At 38.9% G+C, this 16307-nt stretch overlaps 3 protein-coding genes and 1 non-coding gene across 4 annotated transcripts; all 4 read right to left on the reverse strand.

The window, feature by feature from the left end:
* Nucleotides 1–4381: 4381 nt before the first annotated feature.
* On the reverse strand, nt 4382–8550 carry LOC116207461. Its single transcript, XM_031540413.1, has 4 exons — nt 7768–8550; nt 6357–6994; nt 5609–5799; nt 4382–4932 (listed from the first exon to the last, which is right to left on the reverse strand). The coding sequence occupies exons 1-4, from the start codon at nt 8210–8212 to the stop codon at nt 4545–4547; spliced, it is 1662 nt and encodes a 553-aa protein (XP_031396273.1). The 5' UTR covers nt 8213–8550; the 3' UTR covers nt 4382–4544.
* A 3340-nt stretch (nt 8551–11890) lies between these two features.
* TRNAN-GUU lies at nt 11891–11964 on the reverse strand. Its single transcript has one exon. It is a non-coding gene; the product is annotated as a tRNA-Asn (tRNA).
* A 138-nt stretch (nt 11965–12102) lies between these two features.
* LOC116208998 (basic proline-rich protein-like) lies at nt 12103–12702 on the reverse strand. The gene has a single exon (XM_031542574.1). The coding sequence runs from the start codon at nt 12700–12702 to the stop codon at nt 12103–12105; it is 600 nt and encodes a 199-aa protein (XP_031398434.1).
* A 1096-nt stretch (nt 12703–13798) lies between these two features.
* On the reverse strand, nt 13799–15818 carry LOC116207462. The gene is made up of 6 exons (XM_031540414.1): nt 15523–15818; nt 15205–15413; nt 14971–15078; nt 14500–14873; nt 14288–14366; nt 13799–14174 (listed from the first exon to the last, which is right to left on the reverse strand). The coding sequence occupies exons 1-6, from the start codon at nt 15629–15631 to the stop codon at nt 14019–14021; spliced, it is 1035 nt and encodes a 344-aa protein (XP_031396274.1). The 5' UTR covers nt 15632–15818; the 3' UTR covers nt 13799–14018.
* Between the last annotated feature and the right edge of the window lie 489 nt (nt 15819–16307).

The following is a 16307-nucleotide window of genomic DNA, read 5'->3' on the forward strand; positions in this document are numbered from 1 at the left end:
GAAATATTATTCTTGCAATTTCAAAAAGAGCATTGCTAAAATTGCCGAATTCGGACGAATGTATCCGCCGACTCTACTCACTGTGACACTGTGGTAATCTTATACAACTTTTAGGGCAGTGTACTGAGGTAAGACAGTGGCATTAATTTGGCACATCTAATTTCGGAGGAATAATCATTTCTGTTTCAAAAAGTCGACTATTAAAAGTTCTTTTACCTCTCGATAAATATGTGTTTTGGGATTCAAATTTATATATATCTCCTTACCTAGATGAAATTGCAATCTGTATTTGGTTTTTGAATAGAAAATATCAGTGTTATTAGAATCGGACCGGATGATGAACCGGAAGGGATATGGGTTCATGGGTTTATGGGTCCAACCGAGAGTTCGATGGGTCGGACCGTACGTTTAATTAAAACAAAATAAATATTCATATTATTAAAAAAATTATGATAATTAAGATAGAAGTATGATGATTTCAAAGATATATGAGAATAGTGTAAGAAAATATAAATATATTTAATATTTCTTACTTCAAAATAAATATTGAATTTTAATAAGTACTTAAAAGTTGAGTTAAAAGAACAAGAAAATAGTGGTTGTTTGGTTGGTAGTATACTAGTATGAGAAGTAAAAGGTCATGAGTTCAAATCCTTACACAACTAAACAATTTTTACAATAAATAGTAAACCCATAGAACAGGCCGGTTCTATGGGTCCAGCGGTTCAAATGTGCATTTTGGGTTTTCAGGCAAATCGGACCGGACATTATTCCGGTTCCCGATCCGACCGGTCGAACCGGCCGGTCCGGTCCGGTTCCTATAACAATGGAAAAGATTACTCTATCCAACTCAATTATATTCTTTCATAAATTTAACAATACAATCATTACTATTTTATCTTTTTTCATTTAATAATAATTTCTCACTCATATATTTTTTCTAACCATTTTTATAATCAATTTTTTAATAATAAATTATTCATCTACTTTCATATTTATGTATACATATATATATACATCATCATTCATCTATATATTTGTCAACACTTACGATCACTATATAAAATCAAGTTGAGTTGGATTATGATCTAACTCGAAAACCAAATGCAAGCTTATCCATTAATATTTTGTTGATTTCTGAAATTATTAATTAAATTGAGAATTTGATGTGATGCCCAGGGACGCATATATATATATATATATATATATATATATATATTTGTATATGTATATATTTATGTGTGTGTGTATGGGCAAGTCCAATCTGTAGACTAGATGCGCACGTGCCCCAGTGCCGTGGTCCATCCTCGGGACTACCATGTACTCCAGCGACCGATTTCGTGTCCAGTCTCCGCATTCTCACGTGCATCCCTCTTCTTCTAACGTTTTGACCATGATTTGTTGAAGGTCTTCCCAACACCCGAGTCGATGTTGTATAATAGACCGACGAGGAGTCTTTCCTTACTGAAGATGGAAGGTCAAAGTACCGTGTTCGCTGATTTAGAAAAAGAGGGGCACGCGGGACGTTTACTGATAACTAGAAAAATTGTAAGATCATATGATCGTTATTTCAATCAAGTAACGAGTGCGGTGGCTCGCCCTCATTCGATGATATTTTACTACGGGATAAACACGAGATTAGAAAATTACCGGGGCAGAGTTGAATGGTTAACTGCGGCAGTTATGCCTTCTTAATCACGTTTTTTCAATTGTTGCAATCCGTGTTGACAACTTCCTTCGACAAATCAACATAAAGTCCCAAGAAAAAAGAGGACGTGCCTGGTCCTCATGAATTTTGTGGACCAATTCTAATTGTCCCTGAACAATGGCACCAATCCGAGCAGTTTTCTTTTGTTTTTTTGTTTTTTTTCCTTAACTAGGAGCCGAAGTCCAATTACATTCAATATAAAAAAAAAAATCAATCAATACAATAGCAAGATATGAAAACCCATTATATCACGAAATAACAAGAGATTGATGAAGACAATCATTCAGTTTATGAATTTTCCAGTAAGTTTTAGCTCATAATTTATCGTACTCAATCTATACAAAAGCGGTGCTCCTTTTTAACTCTGGAAAACCTTCACCCCTATGTATATACACTAGTTATGTAACCGGTGCGTTGCATGAGCACTTACTGTTGTTTTTATATTATGTTGATATTATTTTTCATTAAGACATTGATATTGTTGTGTATATAAATTTTATAATAATTGGAAAAGATATGGATAACGAAATAAATAATCTACTTGAAAATATCCAATAAATAAATATATTATGACAATCTGAAATTTTTTTATGTATATATTAATGGAAAGACTCGAAGAGATGATCAACCACGAAATGAGGATTTGTCCAAAACACTTATGTAAAAGACTCTCATCATATACCACCTTTGATTGATTTAAGTGGTTCGACATTTATTCTGCTTAAGCAAGGTTTCAGAATTGGAGTCCTTGTGAATATAGAAAATCCACGCTGTGAGAGTTTTACTCCTTAGTGAGCCGACCTGGCTGGACTAGATTAGTCAGGACTAACTGGACTTTCGGATGCCGGTGTTTACAAAAAAAAAAAAAGAAAATCTCATCATATATGTAGGGGGTCAAACCCAACTTGGGAAAATGTTAGATTAGTGTGTGATGCTTGGGACTTGAAATGAGTTGCAACAGTACCGCAAACATGGGCCAGTAAGTCACCTATCAGGTCTACTACGGGGTCATGACACTAATCTCCTATGGATTTTAATAGTCGTTCTTAAACTAGAAATCCAAATTCGAGAGCCCTATTACAATTCTATAGCTCGCAAGGCATATGGCCCGAATCGGTACCCAATCCACCTAATTTACTTCTAGCTCGCCAAACTTAAGTTTTGATATCCAATTGTATACCTTAATGGGTCAAAGGCCTGCATATATATTCATTTATACCAACAAGATAACTTGAAATTAAAGAAATTGCGCCAAGTGGACCTATTTTGGCCCAATAGAGCAGGCTGAGTGGACCCAAGATCGGAAATGAGCCCGGGGCCCGAAAACCAAAAGTGGACCTAAGACCCTAATTTAGAAAATTCTAGATCCAGTTTTAGACCCATTCCTCAGTCTACTCAATTTTATTCCCTTTTTTTCGTTTTTTGATTTTTTTTCAATTTTTATTAGGTCACGTGACAATCTTTTATTCAAATGGGAAATTTACCTAAAATGGCTCATGATTTACCCGTTTTGTCAAATCTATCATATGCTTTTTTTTGTCAAATTATCTCATGGTTTACTTTTTACATCAAATCTATCACGGCGTTATCTTTTCTGTCGACATCTAACGGCCGTGCTGATGTGACGCCCACGTGGCAAGTGCGACCCACTATCCTTACATGTATCACGTCAGCACGACCGTTAGATATTGACGAAAAATATAACGTCGTGATAGATTTAATGCAAAAAGTAAACCATGTAATAGATCTGACAAAAAAAAAGAATATGATAGATTTGACAAAAAGGGTAAACCATGAGCCATTTGGGATAAAAATCCCTATTCAAATTAAACCTGAGACTAGTTTGTTTATCCAATAGAACTTAACTTACTTTATTTTTCCCACAATTCAACAACATAATTAATATTTTTTATCTTTTTTTCGAATTCTTTTTCATACTTATTATTAAAATAATTTTTTTAATATTAAATTCTCTCAATTATTTAACAATTTTTTTTCAATTCAACAATACAATCATTTGAGCCCGTATGGTTTTTAATTTTTTTTAACTCTATTCTACTTAACTCCACTTATCTTCAATTCAACAACAAAATTATTACTTTTCCATTTTTCTTCAATTTTTTTAACAATTCAATTCAATTTTTAATACTAAATTTTCTCAACTATTCATTACTTTTTTCACAATTCAACAATACAATCATTATTTTCTCTTAACTATTCATTACTTTTTCATATTTTTTCTCAACAATACAATCATTACAAACCAATTAAAAACAAAACTCAACTCTACTTAACTTTAAAACCAGACACAAATTTTCTTATCTATTCGATATTTTTTCTCAATTTAACACAATCATTACTTTTTTCCTAACTATTTTTGTCTTTTATCTCATCAAATCAAACTAAATCAAATTTAACTTCTTCATCAAATGCAATGGAAAATTCCTAAGATCCCACAAGACCATGAAGGCCTAGACTCCAACTATATGGGGAATCAGGATTAACCGATTTGGACTCGACTGGCATAAATTAATCATCTGATCACCCACCTGAGACCAATTCATGCTTAGCTCACCCCAACCGGACTCCAAACACTACAAGGCGTACATGATTAACGGACTTGGACTCAAACTAATATCAATACCTGCTAATGTGGATAAGTAAAAGGATCACTAACCAAATCAGCTAAAGGGCCTTTTAACTCATGCAGAAGCCTGAGGTGGTGATTTATATTGCATGTATGTACGCCACACACACACATATAACATACAAAAAGCAACTTCTACTATGTTAGTCCTCCAAATGAAGTTCTTATATACCGTTTCCAGCAACATAACTAATCTCCCAAAATCTCAGAAGGCCTGGGAACTTCTCGGAGTTGGACCGAGTTATCGAAGCAGTGGTAGAACCCAAAGTGAGGAAACCTCTCATACCAAGTCTCCTGCTGAGCGTGCGTGTCCCAGTGCTCTCCGCAGCTGCTCTTGCCGTACTTGTGGACCCATCCTGACCCATTGTGGTGCTCTCCCCAAGTGCGGTTCCAGCGGGACCCGTCCCCTCCCTGCCACCACTTCTCCCCTTGCTTGACCCCATGCCCGTTTGGATCAAAGTTCTCGTCCCACTTGTCTCCCCACTTCGACCACCACCCACCTCCGTCCTCACACCGCTCGGCCCACTTGTCCGTGTACTTGGTGCTTCCACCACACCCATCATACTTCTCTCCCCACCTAGCATCAACCAAACTTGAATTATTCATGGAGCACCTAACACTTAAAGTGAAACTGAATTGCTACCTCCTTCCTAGAGTTCTGCTTTTGGCCACATAACGGTTCTTGTGTGACGATATGCCATTTGCAATAATTTGATGAAACTTCTTGAGTTAAAAATTTGTTAAGACTATATAATCTAATGAGTGTCTACCATAAGTGATAGGTATAGCTGAAACGAGGCACCATAATAGGACACAGCTCAATCACTACAAGAATTCAGGGTCTTTTGCTGAAAACCATCTCAAGAAATTGTTAGGTGGCACCTGTGGAATGGCCACTGATCCATGCATTCCAGATATTACTAAGGGGGCTGTAATGGAAATCGAATTTACTCTAGGGTCCGCGTCGTGACTATTCCGGCAGAGCAGAAATAATTATGACTGATGGAGGAACAAGTTTAGCTAGGCTCTGCATCGTGATTACTCCACTGCGATATGGAAGGCTATGGTCGTAATATCTTAACATAAACGGCCTAGCTTCTATACAAAGTCAAACAGAAGCACTAATTTCTTCCATGAATCATCAGACAATCGTTGCATACTATGTATTCTTCTTCTAATAGCTGGATGGCCGTTAAACTTTTTAAAATCAAGGCATGAATTAGAATTCCCAGTTATGAGAAGTTTAGTTATACCTTTCGTGCCAAACATGAGCATGACCAGCCTCAAGGGGTGTCTTCGGGTCAATGCTGCACCACTTGTGGGCCCACTTGTCGGCCTGCCCAGAAGCATCGTAATGCTCCCACCACTTCTCTTGCCACTCTTCGCCTTTCCCATTCTTGCCCCACTTATCGGCTGTTTTCTCAAGATGCACAAGTCCCGCTTCCTGCTTAGAAGTTTAGTGAAAAACTGAGCACTTGATGCAAATAAAAAACGGCTAATGTGGATAATATTATTGCTTCCTATGCATTTGATTAGTGCCTAAGATTGACTATAAAGCAGCAAAATTAATGTTAGAACTTGCTTTTGAATGGACTTTAAAAGGGTTGCAAATTAAACAGAAGACAAAAGTATTGAGCAAAATCAGAATCTTATTGTGATTATGGTCATAGTAATTATCATGTTATAGACAAGGGACTCTTTGGGACCTAAACTAGTATATGATAACCTGCAGCTATGGAATCCAGTCAGTCTAGGTCTCTTTGAAATCCAATTTGAGAGGCAACGTTGCATGATTGGAGCGTGTAGTGGTTTGAAACTGAGAGACATTGCAATGCCTCAGACCACTCTTTCAACCGCTCAACCAAGTCATCGAGTTAAATGAAAACAAGGGAGCTTTATCAGCTACCTGCTGGAACTTCATGATTTAGGGCATCATATGAATTTCTTTCTAACTTAAGTCAAATAAGATGAACAGTTCTGACTAAAACTGAAACTACTAACCTGCCGCATCGACTCCCTCCAAAATTCACGCCACACATTCCCATGGGAGTCCCGTCCTGATTTCTCAGAACCCAGTTCTTTGTACCCGAACTCATCAGAAGCCTCCCAAAACTTCTCCTGCCACTCAGTGACTTGATCAGCACTAACACCCCTTCTCAACGTCCATCTACAAATCACACCATCGGGCCTCTTTTCAATTCCTGTCTGCCCCCACCATCTTGACCCATCAGGATTCACTCCTGAAGACGGTAACTCCTCTGCCTTGCCCAGGGCATCGGCTGCTTCTGTAGCATTTGCAGAGGATATGGCACTGATTTTTTCATCCTCTTTCAAAGAAGGCAAGCCCTTGAGCTTCTCAGTCTCCGTCAGGGACTGAAGAGGTAGAAGGAGAGGGTTTATGACACTTTCACGAAACTTGCTCTCGAAAGGAATGGAGAGGACATCTGCTGATCGTTCCTTTTCAATAACAGGATTGGTAGGAGTTGGATACACAGAAGGTTTACTGATTGCCTGGGGATCAGCATCAAGTGAGGTCTGATCATTAGCTGAGGGAGGCGTCCAAGACCAGAAATCTGGGCCCGGTACACCATTAGAATTGGCTTCTGATGCAGGTAAGAATACGATTCCACTCTGCTCCTCTGCGAAAAATCAACTATTATGGGTTTAGTTTTCTAAAATACATGACTAAAAGCACGTGACAAACCCTACTACTTGGGATTCATTATAATATTAAAAGAATTTACATAAGTTAACGCGCAAGAAAGCGAGACAGTAGAAAGCAACTGGAGTAACTGGACTTCAACATTATTTTCAGAATTCGGTCGCTTTCAAACTTTTGATTTTTTATTTTTTTCTCGAACATAACAAACATTGAAAGGAAACATTTCATTCAACAAAATTGTAAAACAAAATGAAATGGATCCTTTAAACGGAGGTGCCTATGATAAAATAATCGAGAAAGTTGAACGTCAAATAAGCAGTAGAGCATGATACTATATTTTACTTATAGTGGTATAGGTACCAAGAAACATCTCAAGAACTGCAGCGTACTAGTATGCCCGTGAAAATGTCACAGCAATGTTGCATTGCAAATCTTTCTTCCAGAAAATCACCACAACAATCTGCAGATGTTTATCAGACCATGGCATTTCGAAATCAAAGATAGTACCTCTCCTCAAAGACAGACACATAATGCATCAACAAACCCAAATTAGCTGCATTACTACTTAACTCAACAAGTTTATCATCGTTCGGTTTCGCACTATCGGTTTCGCACCATCATTTCATATCAGCCAGTAGTCATCTCAATCGAAACACAAGCCAAAGACAAAACCATCAAAACATTAAACACAGATTCATTTAAAAAAAATACTTCTCCAAAAAATTAAATTATTCTTATTTTTCAAATTACCATTTTCATGATCATCCAAATCCCACTTTGCAAGTCTCGCCGCTTCGTCCCGTCCGCTCTCAAGACTCCCCTTCTCCTGAATCACAGAGCGAGCCGCTGCAATCGCAGCAGCTGCCCGGTCGATGACCTGCATCCGCTGGACCCGGTCCCGCTCCTCCCGGGGGACTTCGAGAAGCTTCTGGAACTCCACGCTCTTCGCCTCCAAGTCCACCACTCTCTGGTCTCCACCGCTCGGGACCTTGTTGTCCGCGATGTTCTGGAACTCGATGGACTTCCTCTCCCGGTTCACCGCCTTCTTCCACATGTCGAGGTAGGAGTCCGCGCCATCGGAAACCCTAATCCTAAAACCAGCCCTTGCCCTGTTCCAACCCCTGCGTGGAGCCAGCAATGTCGGTAACAGGGACGGGTGTTTGTGGGTTTGGCATGGGATGAGATGGGACGCCATTGCAAGCCAAGCTTATGAGCTCAAGTGAAGAGGAGAGGAGAAGGGAGGAGAGGGGAGAGTTACTTCTTTATTATGGGGGTTGCTGTCTTGAGCTTCAATTCAGCAGCCACGGATGGCTTTGCCGCAACTTGGGGACTTGTTTATTCTGCATATCTTTTCGGGGGAATCCCCCCATTTTCGTGCATTTGAAGGAAGGGTTCGGATGCTTTTGATTGTCAAAGAACAGCTGAAGCTGAGACTCAAGAGACAGCGAGATGAAAAAGGCAGAAGGGGTAGCGGCTTCACCAATTTGGTTCAGGTGAAGTGAAGCGACAGCAGCGGCAACGGCAAGCAACACATGAAAATGGGCTGTTTTATTTATTTATTTATCGTGAAAAGGAAAAGGCTGGCGTCTGGGTTATTGACACGTTTTGCAATGAATGGCCATTGCCCTCTCGGCACGACGACGCTCTTTGTTATTTGCTGGGATCATCTGATTCGTGTTCAGTAAAAGCAATGTTATCCAAAACTCGATCCTCTTAAAAACTCACAATTTTACATTACCTATAATAAATTTTCACATTTACTTTTCTTTAATGATTATTAAAATTATTTTTTTAATAATAAATTTCTCTATCTATTATTATATTTTTTGTCCCTAACATGGAGTGGAGTGGAATTGGATTACAACTCTAAAACCAAAGGAGCCTTACTTTTCATTTTTCACGGGGAATCAATTTGTCATGGAAACTTAAATTTGGTACGACTCGTGTTGGAACTCGTTTATACCAAGTCAAATGTTGGATTAATTTATTATCATTTTCATTCCAATTTAAGGGGATTGATTGCTCTTATGGTTCGAAAAAAAATGGAGAACTAATTCATAATTCCTCAACACAACACTTTTTTTTTGTGCAAAATCAACTTTTAAAAATTATAATATGAACTTCACTAAAAAAAAAAGAGTCATCGAAAACAAAATTATAATAAGAACGAAATGTTTGGTCTGTCTCGTAGGATATTAGTAGGAATGTAAAGTAATTTTCAATTTTTATCTTATATAAGGTTATAATTTATAAAAATATGTAGAAAACTATTCCGAAACACTATATTCATTATTTATAAAAACTCACTAGTCTAGGTTTCGATTTTGTTAATCCTCCATTGTGTCTACTTAGAAACTTGATTTTGATTGCATTGAGTAAAAGCAATCAAGGCATCGGTCAATTTTCAAACTTCGTACTTTCAGAAGATTAATTTTTCTTTCCTCCTTTAGTTTTCATTTTTCCTTCTCTAAATTCTCTTCTTCAAGAAAGTAAAAGGTACATGTTTATCAAGCAAAAGATTTTCATGGGAGTTAAGAAAGCAAGGTATAAATTTTCTATTTGTAATACGAATCTAAGGAATGCATGCAATTCTTGTTTTCTAGCATCATGGGAGTTAAGAAAGCAAGGTATAAATTTTCTAATTGTAATTACGAATCTAAGGAATGCATCCAATTTTTGTTTTCTAGCATTCCATTTTGTTGCACTTCTCTTTCCATTGTTTGATTTTGTTGGTTCCTGTCAAGAAATTGAACTCCGATATTGTTAGGCAGCACTGTTATTAGTTTGGTATTATGGGCAGTAAATCGGTAGAGTAATCGATTAGGGCAACATTGTGATTTGTTTGATAAAGTGATTTGTTGGGGTGTGCCATAAAATAATGGTTTAATTACCTAAAAAAATACGATCTTTGCATTTTTTCATAAATTTAGCACGATTTTTGGGGAGTAATATATAAAAGCACGACATTTGCACTTTTTTTCCTTACGACCTTTAGATTTAGTTGTGCATTTAGCATAGTATAAATTATTCGATTAAATTGTAACGATAACAGCTAACGTGTAACTAACGGTGCCACGTGACAAAGAATGATTGGATGAGTATACCTCACGTGATTGGATGATAACAACTAACATGGAGCTAACGGTGCTAGGTGACACTCGTTCCATCATGTTGTGCTATATTGCATCGTTAACTCCCGCTAGCTGTTATCTTTACATTTGAAGAAATAATTGACACCGTGCTATAATTATAGCTTAACCTGAAAGTCGTGTATTTTTGTACTATTTTTTAAATGTCGTGATATATTGAGAAAAAAGTGCAAATATCGTACATTTATATGCTACTATACAAGGATCATGCTATATTTAAGAAAAAAAATGTAAATGTCGTGTTTTTTGCGCTATTTTCTAAAGGACATGCTATATTTAGGAAAAAAAAATGTAAAGGTTGTGCTTTTTTTTATGTATTTAATCCTAAAATAATCTTTGTCATGTTTCGCGTGGTTATATTCGTATTTCAGTAAGATGCAACACTGGCATTTCTCTGTTGTGGATTATAGACTAACAGTAAGATTTTTTTTTTCCATTGAAGTGTAAATTCAAGTGTTAATTGCATCAATAATGGTTCAAAAATTTCACATATACTCTTGTACAACAACAGTAAGTATTTTTAACTTAGATCGTGATTGAAAATTCAGTCACGAAACCAAGCATTCCCCGCGTATTTCTATTTGTACGGTTTAAATTGATTCAGTGGATTTGATTGCTGATTTCAGTGAATGATTGCTGTAATGAATTATTGGGCATATAAATGGGTGTATTTGAATTTCGAATAATATAGCAAATATATATAGTGTGCTTTCTTCTTTTCCACTGTCACGATGGATCCTTGAAAATCAGATACATCTCTAATTACATTTATTAAGTGGAAAGAAACTCGTAGAAGGGTTGTTGCTCATCGTTTATGCTTGATCGCTAGTTAATTCTTTCTGAGCATTCCGTGGCAATCATATTACTGATCGCATGAATTTTGAGATGGAGCAGATTCGCGTAAAACTATCGAGGAAGATTACTGATAGCTGGAAAGGCTTTATGGTCATGCGGACCCCAGCTTTTCGGACTTATGCGATTTTATTGGGAAAAAGAAATGGAGGTTCGAGTTTGAGATCAACAAGAAGGGCATTTGTGGAAGAACAAGTTTTGAGAACACTTCATGCTTTACATATAATGTATCGGGCGGCTCGATTTTAGTTCTACAGATTTGCTAAAAAGTGCCAATCGTTTTAGCAAATCCATCATTTTTTAATGTGCTAAAATCGATTTTAGTTCTACGGGTTTGATAAAACTACAAATCGAATTTGTCTTCATCATTATGCTAAGGATAATTATAGTCTCATCACAGGACAAGATTAGGAAAATATTAAATTTTAAGGATACTTGTAGTCACATCACAGGACAAGATTATGAAAAGATTAAATTTTAAGACTGAGAATATCCGTAATCTTATTGAGAAAGAATTAGAAGATTAGACGCGAAGGGATGCCAACGGAATGATAGAGATGCCCGATCAAATCATGAAATGGCCTTCCGCGTGTAACTAAATCGGATTGAGTTTGATAAGTGGACGGTGAGAGACTAAGAGATGTTTGGTATTGATCTGTGGGGGCAATAGAATGATAAAAAGAGAAAGAATTAGAAGATTAGACGCGAAGGGATGCCAACGGAATGATAGAGATGCCCGATCAAATCATGAAATGGCCTTCCGCGTGTAACTAAATCGGATTGAGTTTGATAAGTGGACGGTGAGAGACTAAGAGATGTTTGGTATTGATCTGTGGGGGCAATAGAATGATAAAAGAATAAATAAATGAAAGCGCTAGAGGAAGGGCTTGAACCTTCGACCTTGTGGTTAACAGCCACACGCTCTAACCAACTGAGCTACTCCAGCTGCTTGGGCTTATATTGGAACTTACTTTTATATATTATACTCAAAAGATACAACCTAGTGAAATATATTCCGACAAGGAAAGAGGACGTCAGGTGGTCGCTACACGTGCCTGCATGTATCATCTATCTTCCAAGATTTTCAGAAAACGGCCGGAATTTCTTGCAGCGGCGGTGGAATATCTGGTGGCATTGACGGTGGGGGAATGATATCCGGTGGGCCTGTCGGCGGAGGATCAATCTCCGGTGGCCTAGGAGGAACGATATCCGGCATATGGGGTGGCGGCACCTCGGGCTTTGAGGGAGAAGGAATCGGCGGGCCTGGGAAATCCGGACCCGGGTTGGGACCCGGACCACCTGGCGGAGGATCAGCGGGCACCTCCTGGGGGACTGGCCCAATCGGGTCGAAGCTGGGAGGTGGGACAGTGGTCGGCAGCTCTGGCGGCGCAGTCAAGGGGCTGTAGTCGGGGGCGTGAGGAGGGAACTCCATCGGGGCCTTGCCCCCCGGGAAGATCTCTGGGAACGGGCCAGGCGGGTCATGGACTGGCATCGCCAAAAGTGGCGGACCCCCACCATCAGCATATGCTTCGCCGGCCCTTCTCGGCGAAATCGGAGGACATGAACGTGGATAATTCGGCGTTGGAGGACTTATCAGTCGGATCGGGTTGATGGAGGAGGAGAAGGGGATGATGGATTTCTTCAGGAGGGTGGATGAAAGGACTGCTGGAACAACGCTCGACATGATTGTTTCTTGCTTCTCTTCCAAATCTTGGGGGTGAGTTTGGATCATGGTCAAATGTTTTTGTTGTCAAACAGGGGAGATGAGATGGTGAGGGGAGACGTCAACAAATGTTTTATGTTTGTGAAAGGACACGTGTCACATAACATGCTCAAGATCAATTTGGTGGTCTGCAGGTGTTGCTGTCGGGGCTCAACACGTAGACTGACATCTTCCTTAGTATCTCCGGTATATGAGGTGGAATGGGATTAAATAATTCCTATTCTTTTTTTTTTGGGGTAAATAATAAGTTTTACTCTTTGGATTTGGTAATCAAAAGTTAACGAGGATATCAAAACCCACCGAAGTTGGGGGGATAGTGGGAGATAGGAGGAGAAATGTTCCAACCAACATTTTGGTGAAAATTTCAACAAAATGTCTTCAAAATGTTCTTTGTTCTGTTTTCTCTCCCATTGCTTGCTGGTGGTAAGATTGATTAGATAGAGGTAGTATTTTCTTCCCTTTCAATTTTATTTCTTTCCTCATTTTGTCGTTCCCTTTTCAATTTTCCTCCAATAATTTCTATCATGTTGCACTTAGCCAGGCCTTATTGATATAACTTTTGGGAGTGGATTGCAATTAGTCATTGCCAATGCAAGCGCCCGATCAATCATCATTAAAAAAAAAAATGCACGCACCTGGCCTTGTTGATTGTTCTTAGTGAACACGATCAACGGTACCTACCTACGTCATGCATAATGCGAGTTTATGGTGACACTCTGAAATTCTTATTTCTAGCCTGTGTGTTGGGAGTTATCACTGCGATTATCTTTTTCATTTTTGTATGATCATGAAACATCTTATGTTGATCTCGAGCAATCCATCTCAGTTCAGGTCAATAGTAGACATTGATATTAGTTTAGGAAACTTACCGAGATAAATCTGTCCTGGGCATGCGTTTTATTACTGAGGTAAATGTGAGCAGCACCGAGGCTTGTTTGGTTGTTCTGCTTGTAAAAGATGAGCTGATGTTTAAATCTTTGTCATTTGATGGGTGTTTTCGAGTAATCGGATAATCTTCTTTGGTTCCTGACTCGTATTGCTTACTTATCACGAAAAAGAAGCTCGAGGATGAAAATTCTTATAACAGGCTGCTCCTTCATGTAGATATGTACAGAGTTGTTATAGGGCAGACATAGCAAAAACAAACATGCCTAGCATATACAAAATTCTACGCTATCCGACCCCTTTGATCTCAGACCACAGAAAGCCCAAATGAGATGATGAATGGGTACGAGCATATACACTTTTGCTCTAAAGCAAACGAAAGCAAGACCAGATCATTTGAATTTTCGGTACCTCCCGGAGATGTTTGTCCATTTGTTCTTGAGATCCCGAGCAGTTCGGTCATGCATAAACACACCAGCACCGAACTCCAGTATTTGCTTCCACGTGATAGTCTTATCATCAGCATTCCGAAATTTCTCCACACATTCCTGCATTGACACGCAAAGACTGAACTTATGCAAAAGAACTGAAAAGACTTTGAAGGATAGCTACTGCATGAGCAAAACTTAATCAGCGCGACAATCTAACAAGTGCAAAGAACCTTTAGTATCTTTACTTCTTCCTCCGTCCATGGTGCTTTCTTTTGCCTCCGGCAAGAGACTACAGGGCTTGTACCAACCCTACACAGATAAGTCGATATTAGCAGCAGCGAGAAAAATTAATGAAACTGGTCGACTCAGGCTACACACTCATCAGAGTCTCAGTGTAAATGGAAGAAGAAAATGACTCCAGAAATTCCTAAAATAAACTCACCGCCATATTGTCCGCCTTCTTAGACTAATCGTATGATTAGAGATGTTAGACTCATCATCATCAGTTCCATCCGCATCTTCAAAATCATCCTCGGGGCTGTCCTCTCCATCAATTTGAAGAGAACAACCAGGACAGTGCACCGGTTCATTAGCATCACTAGGCAACACTTCTCGTTGATCTCCCACATCATTGATTCTCCCATCCAAATTTCCGGTATTATTTGGTCCCATACACGAGTCATTATCTCTTCTTCCATCACCATGCTCAACATTGCCACCTAAAACTCTATGACTATCAGATGAACACGCCAATCCGCTCATTAGCTTCAAGGAAGCAGCGTCCGGATGCATCCCTTCAAGTATTGTATCTCTTAGCTGTTTGAAAACAAGACAACAAAAGAAAACTGACACGAAGAAATCGACAATATAGGAACTCAGGAAGTGTAGAGGATCCAGAGCGATTTCCGTTTACCTGTTCTAGAGCAGGTTTAGGCATGGAATTCCTCTTATGCATAACGAATCGGCAAACTTGTGCCTTCAATTGTTCTTTGCCAGTCATTCTAAGATCGGAGAAAGATCCCTAACCAAATACAACCACAAAAAATCACTACCATAGTAGATGTCCACCTAGAACAACTACTTCAAATTAAGCGGACACCCTCTAAACGCACTCCCAGCGAAACAAAAGTCGAACCCGACAATGTACCTCCTCCAGTATGTCCTCTAGAACATCTTCGCAGCTCCAGGACAGCTCAAATATGGAGCCCGAGCCCGAGTCTGAGTTCGAAGGATCACAACACATAGTTTCCTTTTCTTTCTCCGGGCCGCACAACTGCTCCAAACACGCCAATGCAACCAACTCCCGCACATTCTTTCCCAGCTCATCGCGTGACAGCGGTGCCGATTCGATTATGCCTAAGCGAAAGCAACCAAATCAAATCACCCAATCCTCAGACATAGTCCATCAAGACAATAAGGAAAACAATCAAAAACCGAATTCCTAACATGAATTATTAACCAATACCGTATAAGAGCTTCGCATTCGCCCGCTCGGAGCTTGCAAGGTACTCGATTACCCACAGCCATGGAAGGCTCGATTCGGGCAGGTCTGCGCCTTCCGGGGGAGCCATCATACAATGGGTCTGATGAAGCTAGGGCCTCGGATGGGGATTGTGGTCGATTGACGGTGCCGTGAGACGGCAAGGCACGGCGGAGCCACCGTGAGACCTAGGGCACAAAAGGGAGTTCGGCAGAGTTGAGAGTAGAACTCATTATCTAAGGAGACAGACATCTCATATCACTGATGAATTAATTAACCGACCAAAAAAATGTAAAATTGAAAACGTAGCAGGACATATTCGAATGTTTGAAAAAATCAATATTCCCTACCTTATTGCAAGCTACAATGTTTTGGAAATATACGTAAAGTACAGATTTATCCCAATATCGATAATATAGGGTTAGAAAGGTAATAAATTTTTGATAAGTAAAGAAAGGTAATAAATTGGGTTAGAAATGTAATATACATATATGATTAAATACGATTAGAAATGTAATATGACTAAGAAGTGCATTTATATATATTAGTATAGAAGCAAGGGCGTTGTTCGCGGCGTAAGATATCGAAAGAATTATCAAGCTAAAACGACATAGTGTCACTAATAAAGTTTTGACCCAATAATATCTAATGTCTCACTAAAATAATGGAGTGTAAACAATGTATAATTTGGACACTTTATTGTTGCTCATATGAAATAGAAGAGGCACGTACAATCTATGCAGTACTCATATAATATAGGGAAAATAGCT

Source organism: Punica granatum, chromosome 5, assembly GCF_007655135.1.
Source record: "Punica granatum isolate Tunisia-2019 chromosome 5, ASM765513v2, whole genome shotgun sequence".
NCBI lineage: Eukaryota > Viridiplantae > Streptophyta > Magnoliopsida > Myrtales > Lythraceae > Punica > Punica granatum.